This window comes from Sinocyclocheilus anshuiensis, unplaced genomic scaffold, assembly GCF_001515605.1.
Source record: "Sinocyclocheilus anshuiensis isolate Anshui unplaced genomic scaffold, SAMN03320099.WGS_v1.1 scaffold426, whole genome shotgun sequence".
NCBI classification, from domain to species: domain Eukaryota; kingdom Metazoa; phylum Chordata; class Actinopteri; order Cypriniformes; family Cyprinidae; genus Sinocyclocheilus; species Sinocyclocheilus anshuiensis.
In genome coordinates this window covers 1,689,783-1,713,075 of record NW_015542362.1, presented here as the reverse complement: position 1 = coordinate 1,713,075, position 23,293 = coordinate 1,689,783, and the positions used below count along the sequence as shown (strand labels likewise).

At 39.1% G+C, this 23,293-nt stretch overlaps 2 protein-coding genes across 2 annotated transcripts in view; one reads left to right on the top strand and one right to left on the bottom strand.

Moving 5' to 3' along the window:
- Window positions 1–5,366, top strand: part of LOC107691961 (H(+)/Cl(-) exchange transporter 5-like) — a 34,320-nt gene extending 28,954 nt beyond the window's left edge. The window contains exon 14 of the mRNA XM_016490826.1: window positions 5,349–5,366. The gene's annotated coding sequence lies outside the window, so the exon portion shown is untranslated. The remainder of the gene's footprint in view (window positions 1–5,348) is intronic.
- On the bottom strand, window positions 905–21,381 carry LOC107691962 (tumor necrosis factor ligand superfamily member 10-like). The gene is made up of 5 exons (XM_016490827.1): window positions 20,996–21,381; window positions 12,835–12,984; window positions 5,688–5,724; window positions 5,374–5,475; window positions 905–1,618 (listed from the first exon to the last, which is right to left on the bottom strand). Exons 1-5 carry the CDS (start codon window positions 21,191–21,193, stop codon window positions 1,164–1,166), a joined length of 942 nt encoding a protein of 313 aa, XP_016346313.1. The 5' UTR covers window positions 21,194–21,381; the 3' UTR covers window positions 905–1,163.
- Window positions 21,382–23,293: the final 1,912 nt, after the last annotated feature.

The following is a 23,293-nucleotide window of genomic DNA, read 5'->3' as shown; positions in this document are numbered from 1 at the left end:
TGGAAAGTAATCACCCCCACCGTCTCCTCCTTCAAACAGTTTTCCCTCCGAAAAAAACAGGCTTGTATTGAGCTTCACAGCGCCGTCTCATTTGGAGAACGTCACGGCGTTTACGTTTACAGCGGGAGGCTCATTTTGTGGGTTTTTCATGGGAGAACATTACATTCATTTCCAAACCTTGTGTTTCAGAATTAAATACAATTATATACACTGGTTGAACCAACCAACCAACCACATAGAGAAAGAGATGGATGTACAACTAAGAAGCGCCACTTGTCAAACAGTGTTTTTGAGGGCACTTGGAGTGTGTTTTTGTATGTGTGTGCAGCAAAAACAAAGCATCATATACGCACGACATTTCAACAAACCGTGTAGCGTAGTATTTATTTAACCTTTCATATGGCCAGCACCACGTGAGCCGGGAAGCACGTGTCTCCCTGACAGCACTTCCTCCTGCACCCCGGACCAGACAGCAGAAGGAAACTTGTAAAAATTATTTGTATCTGAGACAGAACGTATGTGTTTTATCTTATCGCTGTGTTTTGTATGTGCGGAAGCCATAAATACTCAATAGAATGGGTGTTCTTAAATGCAATCTATGCAACAAGCTGAATTCCTCTGTGTTTATGTGAACGTTTTAGGTCTTTTTCTTGTCCGGGCATGTTGCTCCGCTGGTCTGACGGGATGGGGAGAATTCCGCAGTCCTGCAACCTGCCAAGATGCTCCTTTGAGGCTGGTAGATCTGCATACTTGCCCTCTCATTTTTCTTTCCTCCACATTCCCGCTGTCATCATTCTCTTCTCATATCTCTGTTTTTAAAACTGTTTTAGATCCGCTGTACACAAAAATATTCCGCGAGTGGAGTTCACACGTCAAACCCTATACACCATTGGCACAGATTCGCTTTGTGTGAGTGTTTGTCTCTCCTGTTTTGCTACCGTTTCAAAGATTCACATCTTTGATGTGATCTGTAAAAATATACATACATTCCTCTGTTTTTAATGAGAAACAGCCTGGTCCGGAATGTCTCTCATTCACACATCCTTCACATATTCAAGAGTCTTAAAGAAAGGAAAGTTGAACGATGAAGTCTTTGGGTCACAGCCCCGAAACGGTCCACCCAATGGGTAATGTAGTCCCGGTTTAGCTCCTCTGATATGTTCTTACAGGTCCAGACGGAAAGCTCCGAAGTAGCTAGAAGAGTCCTCGCCGTACACCATTGTGGGAGATGAGACGGACACGAAGATCTCGTCGCCTGCTCGCAGCTCAAACAGGCCGCCCTGGTACACTGAGTGAAGTGCATATTCTGCGTCTGGAGCCCAACATTTGGTCCCCACTCCCTTCAGCAGCTGAATTGGCCTCAGGTAGGAGGTTTTCTTATAGATGCACTGAACCAGCTGGTGGCTTACGCTGTTCTGATCGCCCTCGCTGGGAGAGGGGTAGCGGAAGTACACCTGGGAGTACAGGTAGTAGCGGCCGTCCTGGGGTACGCGAAGGCGTCCGTTTGCCAGCGTCATGTTGTGCAGATGGGCGCCGAAGCTCTGGTTGGCCCAGGAACGTACAGGGTGGCGGCAGGACTGGTGCAGGTCTGGTTGAGGGGTGAAGTATTGAGTGCCACCTGAGAAAAAGGGAGAAGTTGGATTTTAGGTTAGCACGAAACTCCATTCCCAACTCATTTTACTTCTGTAAAGTATGCATTTTTGAGTGAAACATTTTGACATTTAACCCAACCACTATTAACTAGCTATTATCCAGTGTTGTTATTGTTAACCAAAACTAAACCGAATAACTGAAATAAAATAAGGTTAAGTTGGAGTACTAAAACTGAAATAAAATAAATTCAACTAAATAAAAATATAGAACTAAATAGAAATATAAAAAACTAATAAAAATGACAAAAGCACATTAAATTACTAACAATTTAGCAAATTAATAAAAAAAAAAAAAACTGGAAATATAAAAATAAAAGCTTGTTCAAAATATTAACAAATAATAATAGTATATAGATACTAAAAGAAAAATGTAGGGCAGGACTTTCATTCATTGCAAGTGGCTGGATTTTTAATTGATGACTTGCCAATGTTAATTATGACTTATAACAATAAGCTGATAATTATTCATGTTTTAAATGATAAATTACTGACATTAAAATTCAATAATATTTTGTATAAATGAATAAAAAAATAAATCAGTAACACTTTACTTAAAGCCTTTATGTATAATGCATTATAAAGGGTTATTAAAGGGTATACAGCATTAGAATTATTCATAATGTGCATTGTAATACATTATATCTTGCTGTGAATAATTATAACTGAATTTAAAGTGCATTGTGTAACAATGAATTGATAAGTGCTATAATGTATTAACTGTGGTTACAACTATTAATGATATGCATTATAAGGTGCATTACCAGGCATAATTAATGCATTAAAACTAATTTTATAATGCATTATACAGGCTTTAAGTAAAGTGTTACCAATAAATCAATAAAATCTAACATAAATCATTTTAAATGCTAAAAGTGAATTTAGATATCACAACAGTATAAACGTACAGTAGGAAAAATGAATATTAATTTTGAGATTTGCTAAAGATTACATTTAACAGTGTTATAAAATTATTAGTGTTTTAAAGATTAACTTTAAGTTAGCATTAATAATGCCAAAGGCAATCTGAATGTGGAAATGTGCAAATAATTCGACCCCCCCCCAAAAAAAAACAGTAGTAAAAGGGAAGAAAAAAAGAATAGAGGTTCCAAGACAAGGAGCAGGTGCCGATTAAGGCAAGGCACGTAATTCATAAGGTAAAAGGGAGGAATGAAAGATTGGTGGATTGTCTTAAGAGTACAGGAGAGATCAGAACAGGAAGGTATGGCTGCACAGAAGAGGAAGTCACGAACAGAGTGAAAAACTGAAAAACAGAGAAAGACTGTGGAGGAAGGGAGGTGTAGAACACATGGAGGAGCAGGCGGCGTGTTCCTCAAACACGAGCCACATTCCTCAAAGAAGATCAATAACATGCTAGACCTGCTCTTTGATTTACTGCTTCAAAAAGTTTTAAAAGGGCCGTTCTTCTGACAAACGTTGATAAAGAGAGATACACACATGAAGTACAGATGTGTAGGAAAGCCCACCGCTATCACAGCGGTTAATATACAGTAGATGTTCTCGTGGATTAATCTGTTTCAGCTTTTTGAAGTTAACGACGTGCAGTTTTCATAGTGTCTATATGTGATCCATCATCAAGTAGCGTGCAGACAGGTTAGTGAATAATGCATGCACGTGTAACAAATAAAATCACTCCCTTGCAGTTAAGCGGTCAGACTTGCGACTCGTGCTCCAGAAACAAAGCTGGTTTGACTTGGTTTCATTTCCTTCTGGGATGCGTGACTGAATAAATCTCTTTTTTTTTTCTGGCACGCATGCAGTAAATAGGTCTTTGATCCAAGTAGCTATATTAGAACTTCAAAGCAACAGACAAGATTTTGGGATATTTAGTAATATTATTATACTGTAGCTAAATAACTAAACAATTTCAAGCTGTTATATAATCAGCTTCTTCTTTGCAGCTGTGTGCCAGGCTTTTTTGACATAGGGAAGCTCTGCCTCTGCCTGGCAGGATGGAGGGATGGATGGATGGATGGATAGGTCTTATACATGAAAGGCACATAAAGCATGTGCATGTATGGTACTACTACAGTACTGGCTGGAATACAGTACATGACTTTTAAAATCTGAACAGATTTTAAAACACTAGACATCATACACTTGCAACTTTGTAAATGGTTACAGAGAAAAACTGGGCATTGTGTGCTAAATGACAGAAATCTGCAGACTGGCTCTGACTTTCAGCAACTAGCGTTGACTAGTCTAGACTGCAAATCAGGAAAAAATTTGGGCAAAAGTCATGTAGTGTATTGCAGACTAAAATGTGTTTATTATGAGATTAAAGACTTTTTGTTCTAAAGCTTTGATCTAAATATTACATGGAAAAACTTGGCCTTAGCAACTAACTGAAATAAAATAAGGTCTTATAAGTACTAAAATGGCTAAAACTGAAATAAACGAAATCCAAATATAAAAAACAAAGCTAATAAACATGATTTTAAACACAAAACAAAATTACAAAAACGTTAATTAAAACTGAAAATATAAAATTAATAAATAAATTAATAAATACTATAATATAGATACTAAAAGAACAATGAACACAAGAAAAATGCAGAGCATTTTTAAGAGCTTGAAGACTGGTTTAAATGATAAAAAAATAAGCTTTACGGTTATGCTCAAGTTGACAAATTATTTTTTAGACTACATTTAATTAAAGGGGTCATATGATGCTTTTTTAAAGATCATGGTATGTGTGCAGTACACAAGCCGCGGTTAAGACAGCTGTGGTTCGCCCCCTCTCTCTCTCTCTCTCTCTCTCTCTCTCTCTCTCTCTCTCTCTCGCTCGCTCTCTCGCGCTCTCTCTCTCTCGCGCGCTTTCTCTCGCTCTCTCTCTCTCGCTTTCTCGCGCTCTCTCTCTCTCTCGCTCTCTCTCGCGCTCTTTCTCTCTCTCTCTCTCTCGCGCTCTCTCTCTCTCTCTCACGCTCGCTCGCTTGCGCACACACACACGATGCGCAAAACTCCGCATTTGAACAGTCAATAGCAAATACTTAAACTAATAACAAAACAGTCGCTGATTCAGAAGCGCCAGATTGTCATAGCAAAGTCAGAATTACCTCCTCTCCTAGGTTCATGAAACGGTCGTCCATAAAATGCATTGCTGTTCTGTTGTAAGTAATCTTAAAGATTCCTAAATGCATCTACTTTCGGAAGGCCAAATAAAGTGCTTTTGCTTTCGCCTAGAAACACACAGCGTCTCCCTGACATGGCTGCTTCAACACTAACTGCGGTTACTGAAACCACGCCTTCTTTCTTTGCGTGCACATTTGGGCGGCATTATGCAAATATTTCCACATAGTGACCTAGATATGTGGGGGCGTGTTAGAACGAGCCGTTTTAGGGGGGCGTGGCAGAGTCTTAACTTTGATAAAGAATATCTCTTTGGATTTGAGACTTTAGTCTTTGCAACTTCAGGGATCTTATCTATGCACAATCAGCTTGTAACACTCCAAAGAGAAAGGAAAACTTGAAATCGCATCATATGACCCGTTTAATTTATTTTATTTTATTAATAAGTTTTTAATTTTTCATAAATTTTTAACATTTATTTATGCAAAATTGATCAGTGTCGATGACTCTAAAATGTGGAAAATAGTAAAAATAAAGAATAGATGGGTATGTCGAAAGTTTCAGTTGGTACTGTATATACATATACACACACACACACACACACACACACACACACACACACACAGAAGCTCACCTGGCAGGCTGCTAAGGGTCAGGTGGGCTGATGGTCGCTGTGTCACTGTGGTCATAAACTTTGACCCTGATGTATTATATGAATGGGGCATGGCTCTTGCTTCTGAGGGAGAGACAGACAGTAGACAATCAGCACATTCAAATACATAAAATATTTACTGGTGTTGCGCAAGACATTTGAACCTGTTCTTGGAACTGCACTGTGTTCCGGTACAGTCTATTTTTGTCATTGTTCCTGGTGTTTCTGTAGCACTGTACTTTAAGCTGTAATTGTGATTCTGCCGATTACAGAGAAATGACTGATCGTATACTCACCGTGTAAAGCCTGTTTGGAGATGATACTGTCTGTAACCTGTGGCAAAACCAAAAAAGTCCCATTAGTACAGTGACGTGATGACTCTTCAAATTCTAGATTGTTCACAGCAATGTGAAACTAGATGATTCAGTTTTATGAGCGCGTCTTTCCCCCTTTTTGGTTGTTGTTTCTTGTCACACAGGCAGATAACTGCGGTTAAAGTTTACCTCAAGTTACGAAACAGCAACATAAGCTAATTGTCCATTTTATTACAGAAACACTTAAAAAAAATGTATCCTTTGAAGATGGCAGTTTCTAAGCACAGAAACGATCACGTGGTGTTGAGCTGGAGGGTGAAAACGGCTAAGAATAGTTTTTAAGGTGACCTTTCTCAAGGGCCGTTTTTCAGTAGTCTGTGAAGGCCATATTTCAACCAGTCAAACCCCAGCATCCAGATCATTAGTCCCACCGGCCGGGTCTTGAACTAAAAACACTCTGATTACTGGCTCATTTCCATCGCTTCAGGCCAGCCTCAGCTCTGGGATTTAGTACATTCCAAACACCATCTGATTTACCTAAATTTAATTAATTGAAACCTCTTGATGATTTGTTAAAAATGTAGTCAGGGACTGAATCACTGCATTAAAACCATTCAGCAAAAAACACCACGTCAAATAACAGGGAATTTCATCAGCAGTGGGAAAAAAAAAATCCATATAATCCACAAAGCCGTTCAGATTTCAAAAATCTACTAACAAGCCAAAGTTGAACCCAACTCCCTCAGGCTGGTTTTGACCTCTCCGCACATTTTCCTTCCACTCTCTTGAATACTTGTTGGATAACGGTTAAATGCCACTTAAACACCAGAGTTACAAGAAATATAAAGTTTGGCATGTAAGATTTATAATATGTGTTAATGTATAGAATTTATGGTGTTTTGCCTTTCAGTGTTTCGCAGTACATTACGATATGTTCGGTTGTTGTGTATGACTGTCTGTGTTAAAATATGAACGGCTTTTTAAAGCAAACACTTTAATTTTAGCTTTCTGACATGACTGTGTTGATAAATCAACAAATTACTGTTTTTTTCTTCTTCTTAAGGAATAATAGTTTATTCCCTTCTCTCTCTCTCTGTCCCCGCCTCTCCAGCCCCCCTCTGTCTGGCATCATCCAAGAGTGAGTGTGTGATGGAGTCTCTGTTGTTCTTGGTGCTCTCTCTCTCCTCTCCATTCATCAGACAGCCGAGCGCCTGCAGCCTTTATAACGTGACATAATCTCCAGGCCACAGCAGAGATGGATTTCTGACCAAGGCTTATACTTTTTCACCATAATTTCTGGTAAATGATCCTGAAATCAATTCCATGTCTCGCATATGGAGCAGATAAAGGGCTGTTTTACTAGCATGTTCTTGTACATGCAGCATGTCATACAAGAAAGACAGAAGGAAAAAGAGAACAAGATAGATAGAAATCATTTCAATTGTCTTTATAATTAGTATACTCTTTCCTGCTATGCTGCTTTTATTGTATTTACTCTGCTATGCATTATTCTACTTTTCTGGATGGATGGATGGATGGATACACAACACAACATCCTAATGGACTGCAAGAATCAATTAAGAATCCAAAACTCCTGTAGGCATTTTGGTTTATCCAGTAAGATCTTATGGGATTCTTAGTTGATCCCATTAGGATTCTTTCGGATTGGTTCCCATTTATGACTGAAATTCCAATAAGAATCCATCACACAGGCTTTTTTCTGGCTAAGGACTCAGTGAGGCCAAGTTAAAGTGAGTGTGCAATCTGTTTTCTGGAAACACAACATAGTTCAGAAGGTGGAGGGCAGAGAACAGGCCCATACAAAGACCTCAACAATAACAATAAACACACCCAGTGTTAAACCTTTGGCCTCCTGCACCCGTGTGCCAGAAAAAGGCGAACTGCCAGGGAAGATTTTTCCTTCATTCAAGGAGCAGGAAGCTGGTGAGTGCATGCACACAGCGTGCGAAGAAAGCCATTAGCGTCCTCTCCAGCTGAGCTCAGTCGAGACGTCAATCCAATACTTTAAAACAGCTGTAAGTGCCAGAGTTTGCTCTGTCGTTGAGATTCTGAAGCACAGCGCGTTCCCTTCCTCCAGGAGGAATATTAATAAATAACTGTTGCTTTCCTTGGGGCGTAAAGCACGGTGAACAATAAATCTGAATGCTAGACTTTGCTCAGTGTGACTCAGGTAAACGGCTAATAACCCACACAGTACTGATAGACACACACACACACACACACTATACTTACTGTACACACACTCTCTGCTGGATAAAATCAGTGCACGCCTGTTATGGGCCTTTAAATGAATGGGGTGTGTGTGTATGCTTACAAGTTGTTTCCTGCCATTCTTGGCTGCCGTCTGAGGTCGGCCCCATTCCTCTGTCCCCTGGCCCCCTTCACCGTTCCACTACAGAGCCCAACAGTCTGACCTTAAGCACTATGAGAATTCATCTCTCTCTTTTTTTCTTTCCCTCCCCCCTGTAAAAGTCTGCATCTATTCACCTGGGGCGGCTGCTCCAGCTGTGCATAACTTACAACTCCGCTTAGTCGTAGCATAAATGAGAACTACATTACAACCACTAAAAATGTGATCACTGGACCATTACACTTAAATCAAAAGTAAGCCTTTGTATGAACTAAATATTTATGAAATCCTCTGACCAGGAGAATGTAATTAAGTTGGTCTGCCAGTAATATGACCGACTGATTGGATTATATCAGTGAGAGTGTAATTTGTGTGACATGTATATTGTTTTATAGTTTGGGGACAGTAAGGATTTTTTTAAATGTTGTTTGTAAGACATCTCTAGTGCTCGCCAAGGCTGAATTTATTTGATCAAAAATACAGTAAAAAGAAATATTGTGAAATATTATTACAATATAGTAGAAGTATATTGTGTTTTAATATATTTTAAAAAGTAATTTATTCCTGTGATTCAAAGCTGGATTTTCAGCAGCCATTACTCCAGTCTTCAATATCACACGATACTTCAGAAATCATTCTAATATGCGGATTTGGTCCATCAAAAACATTTCTTATTATCATTGTTGAAAACGGTTGTGCTGCTTAATATTTTATTTTGGAAACCGTGACGCTTTTCTTGAATAAATAGAACATTTAAAAAAGCATTCATTTAAATTCGAAATCTTTTTAAACATTGTTTTTACTATAACATTTCTATACATTACTATAACGTTAGGCGTAACATTTCTGTCACACGCTTGAGGTATTCGGCCAATCACAACGCACTGGATAGCTGGCCAATCACAGCACACCTTGCTTTTCAGACCGATGAGCTTTGTAAAAATCGACGCGTTTCAGAAAGGCGGGGCATAGAGGAGAAACAATAATGTACAGTATGTGGAAAATAATGTGTTTTTTTTACCTTAAACTGCATAACCATATTTCATTACACCAAATACACAAAATAATGTTCTTTTTAGCAACATCATATGAGCGCTTTAATGCATACTTGCTGAATAAAATTCTTAAATTCTTAAAAAATAAATATTACTGTATAGTATGGTAAGACATTCATCTTGCCTTTCCAAAATAAATAAATATATAGGTATATAATACTTTTTATTTTTTTTTATTTTACATATATTAGTATGGATTTGTTTCATGATTTATGTATCATATTTCTATGATTTTAATTATATGTATAATGTAAAACTGAAGACAACTTTTTGGATAAATACAGTCAGGCATCAATTTATGAGACTGCACACTACTAATGGTGCATTGCAGTTAAATTGAGAGTTGAGCTACTAGAGCCCTAGTGTGAACTTTATGTCCGCATTTAGGACTTACAAGCGGCTGGTGCAACCCTACCCTGCATTTTAAAAAGCAGTCAGGATTAGTAGTATCTGTGGCTGTGTCTTCCTCTTCTTTCTCTCTCTCTTGTCAGGGCTCTCTGCCACACTGACACTTAATGGGGTGTTAAAGATGTGACAGGCTGTCTTCAGTCTCTCTTTTGGTGTGGGGAATGGGCTTGAAGACTTCCGAGGCTTTAAACCCAACTTAATCTCTCTTTCGTTCTCTCTCTCTCTCTCTTTTTTAGGTCGGAAGGTCGTTGCGGAGCACTCGCTGAAATTCGACTCTAAGTAATACCAGCTTTGAGAGCTCAGCGCATATTTGGCAGGAGGCGAGCCATCGTGTAACTCCACGCAGCGCAACATGAGAACACCGACTGGACCGGCCTTCATTACTTTATTAACGTTTTTCTCTTTTTCTTTCTTTTCACCCTTTTTCACCCCAGCAAATCTCGTGTTTGCTTGTTATCAAACCCAATCCGCGTCCACAAGCTAGCAGTCTCCCGTAGATTTCTGAAACAAACAATACATTCATCCAGAGAAACCGCATGTAGTAAAACCAACCACACCATCGAAAACACAGTCCTTGAGCTATGATCGTGCAGAAGATAAAGGTTAGAGGGCAGACAGAGATGGCCTTTGTGTTTGTTCTGAGGCTGGTGGAAAATCTTGAGGCTGGCGGGATGCCCCGAGTATGATCACTGCTTTCATCGTAAATCTGTTTCAGATGCCGGTGGTGATGCAGCGCTGCGGATGTGAGCCCGAAGATGAGATGCTTCCTCATCTAATGAGTCATTAGGAGAATCCGAGACAAGCGGAGAATGAGGACAAAACGTCCCATTTAGCTTTGCGGGAAACTGAGGAGGGATTTAGGGATATTGAGAGGACTCAAGTGGCTGATGCGGGGTCCTGTTCAGGTGCAGGTTGAGCATATAATATTCCTTGGAATGCTGATATTATTTCTGGGCTGGATCGAATCCATTCTGGCCGAGATGTTGTAGCGTCTTTTGATTTGTTGACTTGCGTTAGGGTTTCTGCATGTGATTCTCTGCGGACGTGGCCATCTGTTCGGTGAATTAACTGAACTCTTGCAGGGTTCGACTCTTGTTAGCTGTGCAGTCATTCTGCATTACGTGTTACACCAAAGTCCAAAAAGAGCCACGGAAAGTCAGGGAGCTACAATGGTCAGCAGTTAGTATACTGCATGTCCGTACACTGTTTGTGTGCTGAGTCTGGCTAAAGTCGAGAATCTGGAGGACGTCAGACTTGTCTTTTTGCTTCTTTTTTTTTGAGCCCTCCATAATAACTACCAGGTGTTCTGGCATTCTCTGGATTCTGAAGGCCTTCGCTTCAGAAACATGCATTTCCTTCATCTCTCCTCTCTCACACATTCGCTGCGAACACTCTCTCGATTCTCCTTGTCTTCTCGTTCTTTTTCTGTGTGCTTTACCTCTGTGCTGACATGAAGCTGGAAAAGAGCCCGAAGCCTCGGCATGTGCTTGTTCAGGCTGTTTCTTTCTCTGCGTGTAAATATCTTCCTATCTAAATCTGAATCTCACCCTCTTATTCGTATTGACGCGTGAACATGCATGCAAACACATGCAACTATACGCTATTTTGAGACTCATGTACTCACCTACCCCTTACATTCTCTTTTTATTTGTCAAAACTCTGCATTATTTGTTTACTTTCTCCACTGACCGATCCCCTTAGCATGATCAGGGAATTCTTTAACGCACCATAACTGCATCTCTCAGAAGTGGCGCACGTGTTTTTAATTATGAGTCAAATGCCTCTGTCTCTGAGTGCCAATAAATTGTTTGCAGCCTCACTCAATTAGTAGTGAAAGATTTGACGGTACACACGGGCTGTTGCACATAGCGGCGGGAGGGAAAGGGTTAGGACGGGGTAGACATGCTTCGTAAAATCTGATAACATATTCCCGGAGCTGAGGGACTTGGGTAAACAAAGGGGTGGCATGGAAAACTAATAAAAAAAAAAAAAAAGCATTCAGAAGTTGCAACACTTCCACCAAAATGAAAAGCCTATAGTCAAAATGAACCCAATTTACTTTCTAGACTAATGTTTCCTGGTTTTATTGTGAATGATTCATTGGTGCGGGTTGTTCCAAACAAAGAATTTCTTTCTCCTCTGAAACAGCTTTTACTTTTCTGCTGATGTCTTTTAGGCCGTGTAGCCTATTGGAGAATGTTAACCAATAGCCAAATAGCTATTTATTCAGTCTGACACGGATGGATAAAATTAAGTATAGGGATGCACAATATATCGGTACCATATCAGTAATTTTCTGATATTAAAGATTGTTGAATTAATTTAATAGGTGAATTATCATTGTGCATGTTTTGTTTTAACTTATTTCTGTCCTATATCTGCCCTAACATATAATACTAGTGTTCTAAAGTTTGTGGTCAGTTAAAAAAAAAAAATGAAATTCATATTTATATTCGGCAAGGATGCAAAGTGAAGGAGTGACAGTACAGACGTTTACATTAATACAATTTATATTTTAAATGCTGTTGTTTTGAACTTGAAAATTTTCCTCAAAAATATTAAGCAGCACAACTGTTTTCAAGACTGGAGTAATCGCTGCTAAAAAGAATACAGCTTTTCCATCACAGAAATAAATTACATTTAAAAATATTTAAAAACAGAAAAGACTTATTTTAAATTATTACAATATATAACAATTTAACTTTTTATCAAATAAATGCAGCATTGCTGAGCATTTGAAGCTTCTATCAAAACATTAAAAAAGTGTGTGTAATGTAAATAAATGTTTGACTTTACTACTTGATGCTCTTCAAGTCTAATCACACCTTTAGAATGAGACTTATTCAAAAACCAAGCCCTAGGCTTCCAAACATGTCAGTTTTATTAATGTAACCACCACTGGAAGGCTGTGTGGGGAAAAGCTGAACGCTGAAGGGATAACCAGCCACGCCAGGGGAAAACCAAGCCATTTCCTTCACATCTGAGCTCTGACTGCTAGACTGGTTCATGATCGGGACAAGGGGGTGAGTCACCCTCTACAATGCTGCATATACAAGCATAAATGCTTGAAAAACTCTCCCATGACTCAACCGTCCACTTTTCTTCCCTAAGGAGATTGTAATCACTTGCCAGGACACATTTATGGTAATAGCAAGTTGCTTCATGCTGTGAAGAACTTCACTTGAAACTGTTGTCTACAACTGTGCCCACGTATTGAAAAGGCAGATGATGTTTTCAATAGCTGTAATTAAGACATGGCTTGCCTCAACAGATATCCCAACAAATGTGAACTTACCTTGGAAATATAGGCTTTGATACCCTCAGCTAGCTTGATGCAAGGTTCACCAAACAGTTGGGCCAGGTCTTCGGGAATGTCCCGGTCTTTATCCAGGGCGTTGAGCAAGCCCAAGCACCGCAGCTCTTCTGTAACCCCCTGATTTTTAACCTGCCAATAGGATAAAAGTACAAGCCCAAATCACATGCAGTTGGAATCAGTACATTAAAATATGGTTTGAATGCAATGTCATCCCAAGGAACAATGAAAACGGCACTTTGGTTTAGGAAGCAATCTGGGAAATGATCAACAGGGAGCTGAAGGCATGCTCAATGAGGAAACAATCTGCTCAAGGCCGGAGCATAGGCTGCAGATCAAAATGAGGGCATGTATCCCTCTTGACCCTTTCCAGGAAAGTAGATGAGAACATCTGCAATGGGGCTTTCTATGGAAAGCCAATGGGGTGCAAGTTCAGCTCAAGAACTTGAGCCAGCTTGAGAGGTATGTCCTACATAATGAGGTACTTTCAAATGACCTTGCTCTGAAACCCTTGCTCTTATTTTTGGTCCCTTTCTCTCTCTCTTTCTTGGTTTAGAAACCCAGAGCCTCTCCAAAAAATATGTCGCCAGTTAAGGATCTCTGTGTGCAATTTTGAAGCCTCGAGTCACGGTCCGCCAAAGCTCTTAATGGCTCTCCAGTCGCCGGCGGAGCGTGGCAGCAGAAGGTGTGTTTCGTTAATTCTCACCGCGTTATGGTTTTCAAAGCGAGTCAGGCAGGTAATGAGGGTCCCCCATGTTGAGCAGGGCTGCGCTCACAGGAACAGCTCAAGATTTCTTGTGTGACCACACAAATGAGGCTGGTCCTAGTCCCGGAAGGACTTACGGGATTGGGGCCAGGCTCCTTCATATGTGTTGATGGACAACCTGTTTGCGGTTTTGTCTCATGGGTACGCTTGGGCTGGTTCTGGATCAGCACATTAAAACGACTTCAGCATAAGCAGAAAAATACATTAATAAGAAAGGCTAGTTTGGTAATAGTTTAATTTTTTAACATTATTAAATGCATTACTTTTCAACACAATATGTCACAAGTTACTGTTCTCTGGCCAACATGGATGAGGTTTAATCAAAATTGCAAAAATGATTTGTGATAGTTTTGAAAACATTAGTAAAAATGCGTTAAAGCTACAAACCAATCAGTAATGTCTTGAATTCATGGTGCATATTTTCTTTTTTGTAAAGAAATAAAGGTTTAGTGAAAGAAATCTTTAAATAGAAATATACACTACTGATTTTTTTTCTTAAGATCTTTGAATGTTTTTAAAAGATGTCCCTTATGCTCACCAGTGCTGCATCTATCTGATTAAGAATATATTAAAAACAGTAATATTGTGAAATATTACCATTTTAAATAACTGTTACATTTTAAATGTAATTAATTTCTGTGATGGCAAAGCGGAGCATGGTCTTCAGTGTCACACGATCCTTCAGATATAATTTGCTGCATTTAACATTTCTTATTATCACAGTAGAAAACGTGATAATAATGTGCGGTTAATTTTTTTTTTAATGTAAACTGTGATGCATTTTTTTCAGGATTCTTTGAATGGAAAGTTCAAAAGAAAAGCATTTATTTGTAATAATTTTTGTTACAATGTAAAGTCTTTACTGTCACTTTTGATCAATTTAATGCACCCTTCTTTTAAAAAAATATCTTGCTGAGAGCAAACTCAATAAATAACCATTCTTTTGTGAGACCATCAGAAACAATCCTAATTGGTTAGCCCTGAATAGTAAATGTTAAAATGAATAAATGCTCTAAAAGTACAATTCATTTTAGTTCATAATGCATAATGTTGAGCCTTGTTGTATTTATGTCTCTGATGAAGGTTATATTTACCACTTGAGCTATATCTGAGTTTCTATTTTCACCTGGAAAATAAAAACGACCTCTGACAAGCCACGGTTTGATCACGAAAACCCAGTTTACCTGATGCGTCATATCTTGAGCTTGCATGTACATGTTCAAAACCTTCTTAACTGTAAACAACTACTTGTCGCATAAGTGCCTACTCCCGCGTATTTCTCTCTTAGAAATGGGTCACTCACACGTGCCCTGGATGGAATCTAAAGCACTGTCCAGGGTGTGGAGAAGTGTGAGCCAGAAATTGATCATTTGTCATCATGAGTTACACCAAATAAATTCAACAACTCTGGGTCAATGCTGCTACACCCTAATACACGTAAACTCCGACAGTATTGCTATACGTAATGGTTCACAAATGGGCCGACTGTGAAAAATCATGTAGCTCAAAACGCGCTAAATTAAGTAAAGTCAACATAGATGGTGGTATTGAGTCACTAGTGGCGCTCTGGAGGGTTTCTGATCCCAGAGAGGGCAGCAGGAAGTGGGGAACAATGCTTCAGTGTTAGCCCTCATTTCTGTAGCTGGGGAAAAGAAGCCACCACTGAACTTTCTGCTTCACTCCACATCCATTGCTTTTTTGGGATAGGATTAAATAAGAGAAACCAGGCGTGTAACTAAAATCCATGCCAGGAGCTCTCTGTTTCCGCATCTCACTATAACTCTCTCAACCTTCCTCTTGCTTCTCTCTTTTTTCGGCTATTCCTCATCCATGTGTATGTTTTTTCTAGTTCCCCCCCCTGCGGTCTCAAAGAAAGGAAAGCAGCCTGAAAGTTGGTTGTGATCTAAATGATCTGCGAGGGCTGAAGCGCTGCAACTTCGGACGACTTCCCAGAGGGCAACAGGTTTGTCTAAGCAGGTCTTCAAAGGAAATTCCAGCCAAATATTCAATTTGTGCATTTGGCAAAGAACAAACTCTTGAGGAGATTGTTCTCTTTCTCTTTGCTTCTCCAGAAGACCACACAGAAGTCAAAATCTGCCTTGGCAATAGAAAGCAATGCTGTGGCCTTGGGTCGACTAGTCTCTAAAAGCAATAAATCATGTCACGTTAATAAGGGAACCCCCTTTCTGAGCAAAGTTTGGTTTTTATTTAGACTCAGACAATGAAAAGTATGCAAACACGTTCAGTAGGTGCTTTTCCTCACAATGACGGGTTTCTCTAAAATTAGCGCATGACTACAAGTGAACCTTGATATAGGCATGTGACACAAACAACGAGTTAAAGTCACTGATACATTGCATACTCAGCATGCCATCGGGCCTCCAGTATGCACCTGCACACAAACATTCGACTTTACAATGACCGGTGCCATTGTGTGTGGCAAAAGCCCCAGTTGTCAAGGGTAACAATTATTTTTTTCTTATAATTACCTTTGTCTTGGCTTCTCTCATTGGCTCATAAATCTCTGGTAAATGGCCAATGAAGACAGGCCTTATTAAGAGTCCATTGTGATGCGTTTTTAAAGCCCTCTGGGTGTTCTATGAAGTCTCGGGCCATCGCCGTCCCGTTCTGCTCTGTCTGACTGAATGTTACACTTCTAGAATACTAACTATGTGCCTGTCAGTGGACCCCGGCTTCTTTTCCCGATCCAAATGGGGCCCCAACAGTCGTCTTGCCCTGCTAGAATATCTAAGTACTTCTGAGAAGCAGGATTTGTTTTTGTTTTCTTGCTTCCACACGCAATTAATACAGAAATTAAACATGACATGGACAGATTGGAGTAATTATGAACTTATTTGAACTCAAGTTACTTAACTGAATTAGCCCTACTTTTGGGGCTAATCACGTCAGAAAAGTACTTTTTACCTTACATTTGATTATTGTCAAATAAAGGCTGATAAAATGCCCCTATGTGGCGGTGGAACATTCAGTCCGCAGAGTTTAATAGTGCTAAATGAGGGAGTTGCATTGTTTATTAGCAGCCCTGTTGGTGTAAACCAAGGCTTTGTTTGTCCTTTCAAACTCTGATAATGGGGTAAAATGTAGGTGTTTACTCGTCTTTTAGGACAACACTGTGAGCATCCCATCTGGTCAGTGCACCAACAGTGAGCACAGGATATTTATGTTAGTTCTGAAGAATGTTCATTAGGCAACAGCTGTGTGTGTGTGTGTGTGTGAAAGAGAGAGAGAAACCAGTGCATATGTGTCTTCATTTTCAGCACATTCTCACTCAATATCTCACAATTCTTTTCTTCTTTTCTTGCTTTTTCAGCATGCCAATGTGTTGAATTGATGACTGTCCCTTTGGAAAAAAAAAGATATTTAATCCTTCAGCAAACACCACGGTGATGTTTAATCCTTGAAAATATTTTCCTAAGGCTTTTTTGTTCATGTATGACTGAAACTTCATCATAACCAGGGCCTCCGGAATAGGCCAGGAGATATTTCAAACCCTTCTCAGATTTAATAGAAAACTATGCGTCTTGTGCGCTACACAAGATTTATACAGAGAAGTGAATCATTGCTTGGCCTAGTTTAATTTATTGTGGAACGACGAAAATAAAAAGCTACCCTGTGCTCCCTAATCGATTTAATTGCAGGACAGCAAATTATAAAAAAGTCTTAAATATCTCAGTCACTTTATCTTGGTGAAATTTATCCAGAGCTTTGTCTCTTGTCAGTTTTGTACTTAAGGTTGAACCAGTCTGTGTAACACTGGAAACTATCCATGTCTTCTTTGGGCCTGGCAAACATAACGTAACTTGAATCCGCAAAGAATTATCAGAGAAAAGCAGCCACAATTAGCTATAATTATATGTTCTACATAAAAACCATGATATTAAAATGAGAACTAGAGGGAAAGACAGAAGGACATTGAATAAGAATAAAGACAGAACAAGAAGGAGAGGGGAAAACAAGAGGGTGAGAGAGTGAGATGTTGTGGATCTTGGCAATGGAAAATGTCACAGGAGGTTTACCATGGGGAGCCCGAGAGGAGACACACATTTGCTTGCAGGGTATTGCTTTACAGTGAATTTCTGGTATTGTTGATGAGAGGCCTGTCTAGAACTACATGTATACCATATCGGTTGAGGGAAAAGGAGATTGGACCTGGTCTGAACTGCAAACTGCTTTCCCAAAAGCAGACACCATATAGTACCATGACCCAGCACCACCTTCCAGCTTCGTCCGAAACCTAATCTAGTTCTAATCACACCGGTGTGATCGTACGCTTCAGGGACCAGCCAAGACTGATCACACCGGTGTGATCGTACGCGTCAAAGGGTTAAGAGTCCATTGTGATGCGTTTTTAAAGCCCTCTGGGTGTTCTATGAAGTCTCGGGCCATCACCGTCCCGTTCTGCTCTGTCTGACTGAATGTTACACTTCTAGAATACTAACTATGTGCCTGTCAGTGGACCCCGGCTTCTTTTCCCGATCCAAATGGGGCCCCAACAGTCGTCTTGCCCTGCTAGAATATCTAAGTACTTCTGAGAAGCAGGATTTGTTTTTGTTTTCTTGCTTCCACACGCAATTAATACAGAAATTAAACATGACATGGACAGATTGGAGTAATTATGAACTTATTTGAACTCAAGTTACTTAACTGAATTAGCCCTACTTTTGGGGCTAATCACGTCAGAAAAGTACTTTTTACCTTACATTTGATTATTGTCAAATAAAGGCTGATAAAATGCCCCTATGTGGCGGTGGAACATTCAGTCCGCAGAGTTTAATAGTGCTAAATGAGGGAGTTGCATTGTTTATTAGCAGCCCTGTTGGTGTAAACCAAGGCTTTGTTTGTCCTTTCAAACTCTGATAATGGGGTAAAATGTAGGTGTTTACTCGTCTTTTAGGACAACACTGTGAGCATCCCATCTGGTCAGTGCACCAACAGTGAGCACAGGATATTTATGTTAGTTCTGAAGAATGTTCATTAGGCAACAGCTGTGTGTGTGTGTGTGTGTGAAAGAGAGAGAGAAACCAGTGCATATGTGTCTTCATTTTCAGCACATTCTCACTCAATATCTCACAATTCTTTTCTTCTTTTCTTGCTTTTTCAGCATGCCAATGTGTTGAATTGATGACTGTCCCTTTGGAAAAAAAAAGATATTTAATCCTTCAGCAAACACCACGGTGATGTTTAATCCTTGAAAATATTTTCCTAAGGCTTTTTTGTTCATGTATGACTGAAACTTCATCATAACCAGGGCCTCCGGAATAGGCCAGGAGATATTTCAAACCCTTCTCAGATTTAATAGAAAACTATGCGTCTTGTGCGCTACACAAGATTTATACAGAGAAGTGAATCATTGCTTGGCCTAGTTTAATTTATTGTGGAACGACGAAAATAAAAAGCTACCCTGTGCTCCCTAATCGATTTAATTGCAGGACAGCAAATTATAAAAAAGTCTTAAATATCTCAGTCACTTTATCTTGGTGAAATTTATCCAGAGCTTTGTCTCTTGTCAGTTTTGTACTTAAGGTTGAACCAGTCTGTGTAACACTGGAAACTATCCATGTCTTCTTTGGGCCTGGCAAACATAACGTAACTTGAATCCGCAAAGAATTATCAGAGAAAAGCAGCCACAATTAGCTATAATTATATATTCTGCATAAAAACCATCATATTACAGTGAAAACGAGAGCGAAAGGCCGAAGAAAATTGAATAAGAATAAAGGCCGAACATGAAGGAGAGAGGAAAACAAGAGGGTGAGAGACTGAGACGTTGTGGATCTTGGCAATGGAAAATGTCACAGGAGGTTTGCCATGGGGAGCCCGAGAGGAGACACACATTTGCTTGCAGGGTATTGCTTTACAGTGAATTTCTGGTATTGTTGATGAGAGGCCTGTCTAGAACTACATGTATACCATATCGGTTGAGGGAAAAGGAGATTGGACCTGGTCTGAACTGCAAACTGCTTTCCCAAAAGCAGACACCATATAGTACCATGACCCAGCACCACCTTCCAGCTTCGTCCGAAACCTAATCTAAATGGATTTTGTCAATCGTAGTTACTTATAAATAGGTCAGCCGTAACTCTGTTTAAATCCAATGGTGACAACTTGCGTGGGAGCTTCTGCTGTTATATAGTCTCACACTGTGACCGTGAATTAACCTCACTTTCTTTTTCCTTTCAGAGGTAGAGCGTTTATTTGAAACAATCTTTTTTTCTCAAGTGGTATCATTTTACAGGTTTGCTGATCGAAGGGCAGTTTTATATTGAGAGTATTACAGCCCTGTTAGTAACTTCATATATATTTTTTCATATTTTACTTTTTCAAAGTTAATATTTAACCGGGTTTACGGAACCCAACCTCCCTTAGGTTTTTCAACATGATTAGCTTTCAGGCCAGAGTATGATAAAGGCATTATTTCATCACAAAAAGGCAGAGCATAATACATATGAGTGTATTGGTCATTTTCAAAATGATACTTATCCAATAATCTTAACAATCTGAAGATTATATGTTGTATTTCATGGTGTTGGTGTATTTCATAAGCACCTGTTGTTATCTATTTATTATGCTGAATTATGACATCCAGACTAGGCAGTAAAGCATGCATACGAACTTTTGAAGTGTTTCCAACATAATGCAATGTTGCAAAACAGCAGGACTTCCTTGTCTCAGTCTTTTGATTGGGTAATCATGTTTTTGTTGTGTGCAGTTTTGCAAAATTAATTATTTCTGTTAATAATCTGATACTATTCACACTCTTTATTTTAGAAATGGTTTAGACATTTGTTGTATTGGACTTTTATTATTAATAATAATAATAATAATAATTGTATGTGTAATATATTAAAAATGTATATTGTTTTTATTTTTATTTCATTTATTTTTTAGAAGATTATCCACAAGAACACATTAAATGTGATTTGATTCTTCTAACAGTTTGATTGAATCATGATGTTGATATTTTGTGAAAGCATTTAACGCGTAAATCCCCACAAAACAACAAATGACAAGAAATGATTAAATGACAAGAATTAAACCATTTTCCTATCCCAAACCCTCCTATCCTGATAGCATTCCCTATGTAACTTGGAATAAAAACTGCAACTGAATCTGCAACTTGGTCAAAGTTTTCCTCTGCTGTAAACCGTGTCTCAAAACTTAGTCAGCTGCCTAAATTGACAGCATTTTGCAGCATCAGGGGCACGAGAAACACAAGTAAACATGTTGTTTAGGCAGTGCGCTGTGTTTTGAACGCGCCTGTGATGCCCAAAAATACTGGCACGAAGCTCGCCAAGTTTAAGTCACGGCCCCTGCAACAAGAATATAAACAGTGCAACTTAAAGAACTTCAGCTTACCTGCGATAAAGACATGTTTAAGTAGACAAAGAGTCCGGTGGTCGAAGCGATCTGCAGCACGACCACCACAATCACCACCATCGCGATCCATAACTTTGACGGCGAGTCTCGACCGCGGCCGTTCGCCGGAACCATCATGTATGTGGTGGACTCGCTGCTGACCGACCTGAAGTAATCCTGGTTGTTCTGAGTAGCCATGGCATTCCTAAGACGTGAGTAGATACGCGGTTAGTGACAAACAAATAGAAATAAGCAACGGGACGTTGAATAAACTCCTTCTTGTTGGCGCAGAGCGGTCGTGGGAGGGTAGAGTCAGTCCCACACTCGCATGCAGTCACTAATGCTGGAGGACTAGGCTTGTGTGTGTGTGTGTGCGCGCGCGCGCTGAGGGGTTGAGTCTCGAGTGTCTCAAGGTACACTTAACTAATGACTTCATTAACGCTTTTCCTCATATAAGATATCCCACTGAGAACATCTGCAATGTGACATCATAGCCTAATATTTGTCACACTCTCCCAACCTTTGATATTACAGAAAAGCCTAGAATGCTCTCTTTACATGCTAAAGAAATCCGTTTAAACCAGTGGTTCCCATAATTTTTGAGTCAAGGCCCCCAGTTGCCGATTACATTATTTAAGACCCCCACTTTTCAAGTTGTTTATGATTTAGGCCTAATGGATGAGAATTAAGGATACGTTTTTTTTTTTTGCTTTGTTTGTTTTTTAAATATTTACAATTTCTTCATGATACAAGCTTTGCAAAACTATGAAAATGCATATTCCCATGGAGCTATAAGATTTGATTAATTTACATAGCCTAACATTTCGAGGTCTATAAATCACGCTTTTTTTTTGTAATTTGGCTACCTCATACTGTAAATCATTTTTTTTTCTGAATCTCAGGAAATAAATTAAGATAAAAGCCTAATTCTAAGAAGTTCTTAAGAATGTTCCTACAAATAGGCTAAGTTCTTTGGAAGTTATCAAATATTTTCTTAAAACATCCCTTTTCCTAAGAAGAAAAAAGGTTTCAGCCTCATTGTATGGCGGATCTCGATGAAGAATCATCGATTAACTCCCCTCAAAAACCGTCCAACAGATTACCGTAAAAAAACATTTTATCAGCGAACATGATCTTCATCACGCCTGGTTTAACAGGAATTATGCACTCGGCGGCAGTTATTTATTTATTTATTGCGCAATGTATTGTGAGGGCTGCTATGACTCTCATAGGCCTACACTCCTAAAAATAAAGTTCTTCACTTGCATCTATGGTTCCATGAATTAAAAGGGTTCTTCAGATTATTAATGAATCAATTAATTAGCCTATTCATGAATTCTGAACCTTTCTGCTTCAAAAAAAAGAAAAAAAAAGAAAGAGGGCTAAATTAAAATATGAAAACTTGACTTGTAGTTTTTGTTATTACTTATTTATTTTTATTTTTTTGTGTTGTTGTCTTATTTTAAATCATTTGAAGTAATCTTGAGGCCGCTGGAAGTTTGCTGGGGCCCCCTGGTGGACCCGGCCCCCTGGTTAACATTTAACTTGGTTTAAATAAGCCTACGCTGGTTTGCTGTTCTTCAAGTTTTTAACTAAACCCCTCTATAACTATAAACCGTCTTTGGTTTAAGATGTTATTGTGAAACAGGGTAAGTAAAACCTTTAGCCTATATATTTATATAGAAGTTTACATTTTTATTTATATAGTTTTAAAAATGAATGTCAAACCTGAGCTTTAGACATATTAACAAACTAAATTGCTGGTGGGCTATTTGTGTGACTGAGAAAGACGATATAACAAGGGGATCTGCTTTGATTACCTTTACTTACTTAACAGAGCCTTGTTTGTGTAAAGGTAAAATATATTAAGAAAAAAAAACAAGAAAGAAAGATGACCTAGAATGATCTGTGTACATCTGACTAAAACAACTGAAGATGAAAGAATTTGAGTATGTCTAATAAATGACATTTATCACTTGCATTCTTCATCTGTTTTGAACATTCCAGTCGTCTTGAGATAAACGCTCCACAGTAAAAGTGAAGGGACCCAAAACATCACTCCTCTCAACACACTATAAATATATCTGCAGCCTTTCTGTCTGTTTTAGCCATAAACTGCAGGAGACGAGCATCGTGTGTGAGCTGGAGCGTATGTTTGTCTATACTAGCATCTAGTGGAGATGGAAGACAGATGTCTGATGTCAGATGTTTGGTTGGTCGAGGCCCGTGGTCAGCCGGAAAAACCAACCAGACCGATGCTCGCACCTCGACCGGAGATCATCGCTGGTCTCTGCTATG